The sequence below is a fragment of the Frieseomelitta varia genome, unplaced genomic scaffold (assembly GCF_011392965.1).
Source record: "Frieseomelitta varia isolate USP_RPSP 00005682 unplaced genomic scaffold, Fvar_1.2 scaffold_634, whole genome shotgun sequence".
NCBI lineage: Eukaryota > Metazoa > Arthropoda > Insecta > Hymenoptera > Apidae > Frieseomelitta > Frieseomelitta varia.
This window is the reverse complement of record NW_025110406.1, coordinates 55,264-63,817: the sequence shown is the minus strand read 5'-3', so window position 1 is coordinate 63,817 and position 8,554 is coordinate 55,264. Positions and strand designations below refer to the sequence as shown.

Below are 8,554 nucleotides of genomic sequence, written 5' to 3'. Positions count from 1 at the left end.
GAAAAAGTAAATTAGGCTACTTTCGCGGCCAGATTTGCGCCCGATTCACCGGCCGCTCCTCTCTGAATGCAACGTTTGTCAATGGCTCGTGAAACGGTACGCGCGCGCGTTTAACCCTCTCGCTCTCGGTGGAGAATTGTTTGTCGACGGATGACAGAAAATCGATAATCCTTATCTAGGGAGAATCGCACGGTAACCGGGGGTATGTGATACGAATGTTCATGACGAATGATTGTACGTTGAAGATGCGAGATTGAACTAATTATTCAGTTCGTGGACCCAAGGGAGAAGCGCACAATTTCGAATGGATGTTGATTGAATGTTAATCCGTGAATCGTATCGTCTTTTAATCACGGAATTTCGAACGGTTCTATTTTTGTATTTCTAAACATACCTTTCCTTTTTTTTTTTTTTTACCGAAATTATGCGCTTCTCTATAAGGTTCCCGTGTGTACCTACCTGCTGATATCGCCACATCCAGTTCGACACGCCACGGAATAAATCGTACAAAATCATCAAACGAGATAGAATGCTGCGTAGATACGTCGATGAAAAAAAAAAAAAAAAAAAGAAAAATGGGTTACAAACTGATACTGTCGAATCAAATTTTGATTGCTAAAATAAAATCGTAACTCAAAGATACCTGCCGAAGCAGCGTTAAAAACATGTAACGCGTGTAGTTCGTTTTTCAAACGAATTCGCTCGGAATTGCTACGAGTTGCGCGAGTTGAACGCTGAAAAAAATAAATCGAATGCTTACAGTTTACCGTGGCGTGCTGAACGCTGTTGTAATCTGCGCCTGAAATAGTGACAGGGGTTGCGTTGAAATAAAGAACGGTACGCCATGGATGCACAAAAAACGTTAATATAATAACAATAATATATATAATATATATAACGTATATGCATGTATACATGGTTCTTATTAACAATTTCATCATTTTGTTTTCCCTAGGCTACCCAAAAATGTCACCGGAAATGTGGCCGGTCGAAAACCGGTCTCGTTCCTCCGTTCGAGAATCGTCCCTCGAAACTCGTAATTTTTCATCGCGAAACGAGCCGGCTTGGTGAACAAAATTTCCCCTAAACCACCCGACACTTTCGCCGGTATATGCGTATTTATAATACATTAACATCTTCTTTTCGCACGACTCGCACGTTCGACGCGTCGTTTATTCAACGCCGTTACAGAAAACAAAAAAAAAAAAAAGAAGAACAAAGTTTCCCTAAACCTTTTTATTCCTCCTTATACTCGTAATTTCCATTTCGGAAACTATATATAATGTACATGGACAGATCTCGAGATCGATGCAGGGAATCGTCTTGCAAGAGAAATCGTGAAACGTTCTAACGTCCCCCGATTTTTCTACGATTCAGGGAAACGGTTCTAGGATTCGATTATTATCTCATCAAAGTGCATCTCATCGGGATTCGATTAATTGACGACGATTAATTGGAAAGGAAATGGTGCAAACGTTTAGATAGATAGACAGAGTGGGTTGCGGGTTCCGCAAGACCGACCTCGAGATCCCTGTTCCAAGTTCGTTACGTCTCTCCTTTCTCCTGCGATCACGCGACACAGCGCGTAACGTTATTCAAGAAGTGGAAGAACGATAATACGTGTATGCATCGTCCGTGGACGACTTGTGATATAGCGGTATGTACAGTTACGTGTACGACGAAAATCGGAAGGAGGGCATCCAGGAATGACCGTGGTATTCGTTATCACTCAGGTTTCCCATTGCTGGAATGTAGCATACAGATTCTTACGCGATTCTCGATCGATATTTTACGACCGTCGTGTCCCCATCTGATGAACTCGAAGGCTTTCCAATTCCCTGGAAACTTTTCGAAACGGGGGAAACATCACGGGTAATGTCTGGCAGTGTACGACGATAAAATTCGTAGTAAAAGTTTTCTATCGACGCGGGGGCGATCTTTAGGTTTCTGTCGTTCGCGACAGTGATGCGCGCCTATCTGGCAGATATTTTTTTTTCACCTTTATTCTCTTAAGATCAAAATGGCTCGAAACTATCCATCGGCAACGCAATAATCTAAAACGCGTCAGCGTTTGCAAGCATGTTTTGCGAGTTCAACTAATTCAAGCTAATTCAAAAACGAACGTCATATTTACAGATTATCGTGTAATCGTTGAATAAAGTTCAATGTAAGGAAGAATTTAACAACTCGGAGGAAAACTCGTGAAAAATATTAATATCGAAAATATTAATATCTGGAAAGTAAAATTTTTCGAAACTCGACGGTGTATATACGAATTGCTACAGATTGTTATTGGCAGTTAGTATAGCTGTGAAGACGGTACTTTAGATTATTTTCTCCCTCGCTGGGATACAAACCGGCGACGATACATTGTTTCAAGAAACAATTTCATACGTACAGTCTACTCAAACGTGTAAACGACTAAACAACAGAGTTGCTCACGAAACTCTACAGCTACGAAGTGTCTTTCAAGTCTTTTTTTCACGTCGCGGAGTATATTTCCTCGGTGAAACCTAGCGTGTCTAACGCATTAATCGAAGCAATCGTAGATCACAGTATCCATCCGGTAGTGCATAGATATTTGCATCGAAGTCGAACGAATACACGCGAGTACGTGCGGCAAGTGCGGCGGTTGTTCTCGGTGATGGAACTCGCGGAGCAAGCACGAGAGCTAAGTGAAACAGAAATAAGAAAGAATTGGGGAGGGAGTGGGGGATGCGGAACAACCGGACGATGAGCTAACAGAAGTCGCGAAACTCGAAAACAGACTTCCTCTCGCCGACGACACACGATCTCGCGCACGCAAGATCCGGGAAAGGAAAAACCGGAGCTCGCGAGCTCTCGCGCACGGTTCTCTTTCATCGGGGTTTATTTATTTTCACGGGGCGAACAAGGCCGAGGGAACGGCGACAGTCGTCGCTGGAGAAAAAGCTTCGCCGACGCGGAAACACGCGAGACGCGAAGGTGGATGCGGAGTAGTCAAGACTCCGCGAAGAGAAGAGGGTGAGACGGGGAGGGGAAAAAAATGAGGAATGAAATTTTACGAGCCTTAACGTAAAGGCTTTACGACACGACGTCTCGAAAGTCGTCGAAGGGGAGGAAACACGTCCGGAAGGGGATTAATTTTCCCCGGAAGTAAACTTATGGGGCGCGAACGAACCTTGAACTGTTGCGCGCGAGTCGATTTTCGACCGAGGGCTGGACGAAGAACTGAAACGGCGAGATTGAAAAGAGAGGAGGCGTATAGGTTGTGCAACTTGAGGCCCGCAAAGGTGGAGGTCGTAGGTAGAAAATATAGGGCAGAACAAATGTTTTGCGTGTTGAGGAATGTAAATAATTCTTACAGCTATCTTACAGCGGTAATTAATTTGTTCTCCTTTCGGAATTGGGGTTGGAATTATTCGGTAAAGATAAAGTACGGGGGAAATGCTTGACCTTGATCGTCTTACCTGGACGAAGTTGACATTCTCGTGGTCCTTTTCGGTCGAAAGACTATTCTTCAATCCTCTATGATTCGTGGAAAATGTTCTTAAAAATCGACGCATATAAAAAACGCATCGTTATTGATCGCACAATGGTCCCCAATCATTCTATGATCATCAGTCCGCGTTACAGCATTCGATCAATTCGATGAAAATCGAACGGCAGTGAAAATCTCTGAACGTACATCACGAGCTGAAGAATTTTCAGGAAAAAAAAAAAAAAAGAAAGGGATTTTACTGGCACGAAGCGAATGGATCACTTGGTGAATCCTCGTCTCCGCTCTTCGAAAGAATAGTCATAGAGGATTAAAGCCAGACGTGTTCGTTGGACGGACATCCACGTCGTGGAAAAAAAAAAGAACGAAAAAGAAGAAAAAGAATCTTCGAAGCAGTCGCTTCAGAAGTTTTTTTCGTGAAAGGGACTGTTGTCTCTCGAACACAGAGAGAGGCAGCACCTTTGTCGGTACGTCTAACATCACACGAGGAAAGTAATCTAGATGAAGAGTTTATCTCATGACAACGCTGGCGCCGAGCGATCGTTCGTCTTCGTTTTGCGTAGCTTTACCGTTGCGAATATGTTTGTCCTGGAAGAATCGAATGATCAAAGGAAGTTTAATCAGTCGCACTGTCCGCGCTGTGTGGAGAGCTGTTCGCGAACGTTAAACAAACATTTCATTGACACAAAGTAATACCGATAGTGTCCAAGCAGTTCTTGAACTTGGAGTTTGAAATTTTCCGCTGTGAAAAGCTGTGGTAAATTTTTTTTTTTTTTTTTTTTCAAAGTGGAGAAGGTCGAACTGCTTGGGACTTCGAAAGCGTACCGTGAAGTTGCTTTCACAACGCGCTCCGAAGCCGTATTTTCGCAAATTTGAAAGTATTGCTTTACGTAGCAATAGCGAGAGAGAGAGAGAGAAAAAAAAACTACAAAATTTGGCGATCTTACATCACGATACTTTTGGAAAACATTGAGGGCAACATTGACGCGATATTTCATGCGAAGCACAAACACAAACAAAGGTGTGAAAATTTTACGGTGTATCGCGCGTGAACAACACACTTTTTGGCAACACACAAATTTCGTGGGATGGCAACGACGAAGTGCGACGATAGAAGACACGAGACGTGCAAACAAAGTTCTTCGAGCTAGAAGAAGATTCTTATTACGCCGCGAGAGGAAATTAGAATCCATACGAAACGGAACACGACCAAGTTTCACTTGATTTTCACCGAAAAATACAAAAAACAACGAGCGTGGGAAACGCGATTATATCACTGTGCAATAAACAATGTCAGGAAAAAGGAAATTAAATTTTTTGCAAACAAAGAGCGTGTATGACTGAATGTTGCGATAGCGCGTACCGCGTATCAAATCGTTTCAACGGCCAGAAACTAATTTACACGGGTAATGGACGAATACGCGGACATGAAGTTTCAAACTCGAATCGTCATGTTATTAATTGCAGAAACTAGTTTACACGATCGTTTTTAAGCACAGTGTGTGTGGCGCAACGCGCGTCGCAATTATTTATGCGTTCGTTCGGCCATTGACAGGAACGATTTGTGGAAACTGACGGATTAATTCCGCTCGTTGGCGCGCGTCAAATACACACTTCTAAAACTTCTTCCTTCGTGTTTTATTCATTCAAGAATTTCCACGCCGTGAGCAAACGAGTGGCAAATTCTTTGGGAACTTTTTAATTCAGCAGATTTGCTACCCGTACTTCCTCTGAACGCGGTATTAATTATTCGAGATTCCGCGAAAGTTTTCGAGAAGTTTACGTTAGTATCGTCGAATCGTTGCGGCGTTCCGCAACGACGGATCCAACAAGAGTTACGATTGAAACATCATCCATAACGTTGTTTTCACCATCGCGATCACATAGTGCCCACGCTTAACGTCAACACGTTGATTTCGTCATAGACAAGCGTCGACGAAAGCAAGATAACATGGTACAACTATGCTTGCAAACAAAGAAAAAAAAGGGGGGGGGAGTGGATTACAGGCTTTAACGTTTTCAAGAAGCAATGGGAATAGCGCTACGTGGGAGACTTGCGAACGGTCATTCGTGGTGCAAAGGTGGAGACGATAAAATAAAATTGGTGGTACGCAATGGCAAAAACTCAAAAAACGCGAGCAAAATTCCTTGGGGGGGGGGGGGGGATTATACAACGAATCGTGTGTTCCGAGTATCCCTGCCACAGACTGTGGTTCCAATACGAAATGTTTTCTTTCGGGATCTCGGCGTGGTGTAACGCTTTAATAAACTTTGAAACCGTGATAAACCGTTTCTGGATGGAGGTCGCTAGGGAGAGTGAAACAACGACACTGATTCGGCGAGGAGGAGGCGAGCGAGGAGAAGAGAGGTTTAATAGATTTATTGCTGTTTCTTCTTCTTCTTCTTGTTGACGGAAGCGTCCACTCCCCAAAGATCGTACCACGGTCCGCAAGTATTTTTGTCCCTTTCCCGATCGGAATCCCTGCGGAGTTTAGTTCTGGGAAGAAGAGTCTTCTCAGCCACTGTTTGATCCTTCACCACGATGCAGCTGTACGTGGATTCCTCGTCGGACGCCTCCGTCTCGCTAAAGTTCTGGGTCAAGCCGTCCTCGTCGTCCGTGTACTTCTTCCTCCTCTCGTTCCTCTTGGCCTCGTTGCTCTCCTTCAGCTCGGCCACGATCATGTTACGCTTAGCCTCCAGGCTGCGTTTCCTCTCCTTCTCGATGATCGCTTTTCGCGAAACGTTCCCCATGAAGTAGGACCTCTCCTCCTGATGCATCCGATATTCAGATCGCTCGACCGTCTTCGGCCTTTCCGCCGGCGTTGGAAAATCCTCGAAGTAATCGGATTTTTCGGGGACGTGGATCCTCTCCGCGGGCTTCGGTTCCTCGTGGTGAGACTCGTTGGTGATGGTCACGTCGCTGTTTCTTTTCTCCAAACTTTGCCGTGATCCGGGACTCCCGTCCGGAGTTTGCTTCTTGTTGCTGGTGTCGTCCGCGTTCGCCTCGTCCTTCGCCTCCTTCTTAATCATCTTGGGTATGTCGACCAGCGATCGGTGCTGCCAAAGAGCCATGCCTTCCAGCACGTCCGAGTCTCTCCTGAACCTCCAGAAGGATTTCGTTCTCTTGACGAGCTTCGGGCTCTTGGACTCTTGGACGTCGAAAGCTCTGCCTGTCTGTATCAAGTGGGCAACGGCGGTCGTTTGTCGTGGAAGCAACGGCTTCCGGCTATCGCCCTTCAACGTGTTGTTGTTCGTGTCGTTCTTCTCCCCGAGTTGCGGCCCGTTCCGCTGGAACTTCTGCAGATTACTCTGGCCGAGATTCTGATAACCGTGCCTCTCGATCACCTTGGTCCTTTCCAGCTTCGTCTCGAAATTAGACTCGTAGCCGCGCTCCTTGTCTATGGAGGATCCGCTCTCCCGGACGTATCTGGTCTCGCCGTAGATGGCCTCCTCCTTGTCGGAGTACCTACGCTCTCGATAGAGGTTGCGAGGGTCGGTCGGTCTTTCAGGAGCTTCCTCGGACGGCGGTCTCGGCCTCTCGAAGCGGCGGCTCGACGCGCGCTCGATGTTTCTATTTCTATCGGGATTCTTCTCGAAAGCCCTCTCTCTTTCGTAAGTGGAGGAGGTGGTGGTGGTCTTCTGGTGTGTGGTAGTGGTGGTGGGCGACTTTTCCAAGTATCGTTCTCTCTCTCGCTCGAATCTCTGGGCACCGCGGTTCCTGTCGCAGTCGTTGTACCTCTCGTACGGCGGCGGAGGTTGCTGCTGCTGCTGTTGCTGCTGCTGCTGCTGCTGCTGCTGCTGCTTCTCCTCTCTGCGCTCTAAACTTCTGTAATCGTTCCTTCGTTCTATAAACTTTGGAGGACTGTGCTCCCGAGCGTACTTCTGCGCGGTTTGTTCCAGTTTCTGCGCGATGTGCTCCACCTTTCTGCCAGTCTCTGGTATGGTGATGGTGCTCTCGTCGTCGGTGCCCGAGGACGTGGCTGTCGACGTCTTCTCGTTCTCGTACTTTGACTCCTCCTGAGCGGCGCGATAACCGCGACCGCGAGTGTTGCGGTCCTGGCCGTCTCCTCTCTCTCCGTAATACTTCTTCCCATCGTACTTCTGGTAATCGATCCTCCTACCGTACGTATCTTCCTCCTCTTCCTCCTCCTCCTCCTCCAGCTCGATCTCGTCCTCCTCCGTCTCCTCCAGCTCCTTCGTTCTCTTCGATTCTCGACGAGCTTGCTCCACCGACTCGTTGTTCCTCCTCGTCGACTTTCTCGCCGATGATTGTTCATCGTTGCTCATTCCCTTGTTCTTCTGACCAGAGTTACCGCGGCCACGGTTGTCGTACTCGTTTTTCTGCGATCTCTCCTGCGTTTTCTTCCCCGACTTCCTCGCTGGCCCGTTCTCCATCGTGCCACGACGCTCGGCGAAGTCGCCACCCCGTCCGTTCTTGCGCTCCTGCGTGTCGTAATGACGACTCTGGTACCGGACCTCGCCATTCTCGTTGCCCTGACTCGCGTTCGTCTCTGCCCAAATGTCCATCGCGGTTCTGTAAAGATGCCAGCTCTTCTCGTCCCTGGGTATCGTCTTCCACGAGTCGTTTTCCCAGTCCTTGCCGCCGGACTTGTCCTCCTTCTGTTGGTGTTGCTTCGCCGTCTCGGTTATTCTGTCGGCGCGCGGCTTTCTTCGTCGCTGTCTGCGTTTTCGTGCGGGCTCGGGGTGAGTAAAAAAAAGAGAGAGAGAGAGAGAGAGAGAAAAGAAAAGAGAAGAGAAGAGAATAGAATAGAATAGAAAAGAAGAAAAGAGAAGAGAAAAGAAGAGGAGAGACGAGATGAGACGAGAAACGGAAAGAGAAGAGACGAGAGAAAGAACCAAGAGCCAAGTATGTACGTGGATGGGATTAGTTATGCGGCTGTCGAGCTTTGTGGTCGCGGGCATTGCGATATGCGAGGATGGGGAATATGGCTGCTGGCATCGCGCGGGGGCGAGCCTTGGAGAGGTGAATGAGCCACCACCACGCCGTATTTTATTTCCATCGACCACGATAACGCATGCGGAATCTACAAATCAGGAGAGAAAACAACATGGTGA

The 8,554-nt window shown here is 47.0% G+C and overlaps 1 protein-coding gene across 1 annotated transcript in view; it reads right to left on the bottom strand.

Annotated features, from left to right (window-relative positions):
• Nucleotides 1-849: 849 nt before the first annotated feature.
• Nucleotides 850-8,554, bottom strand: part of LOC122534732 (zinc finger CCCH domain-containing protein 13) — a gene marked incomplete at its 5' end in the record, with an annotated part of 56,048 nt that continues 48,343 nt past the window's right edge. The window contains one exon of the mRNA XM_043665658.1: nt 850-8,159. Within this exon, the coding sequence (XP_043521593.1) occupies nt 5,858-8,159 (2,302 nt within the window). The remainder of the gene's footprint in view (nt 8,160-8,554) is intronic.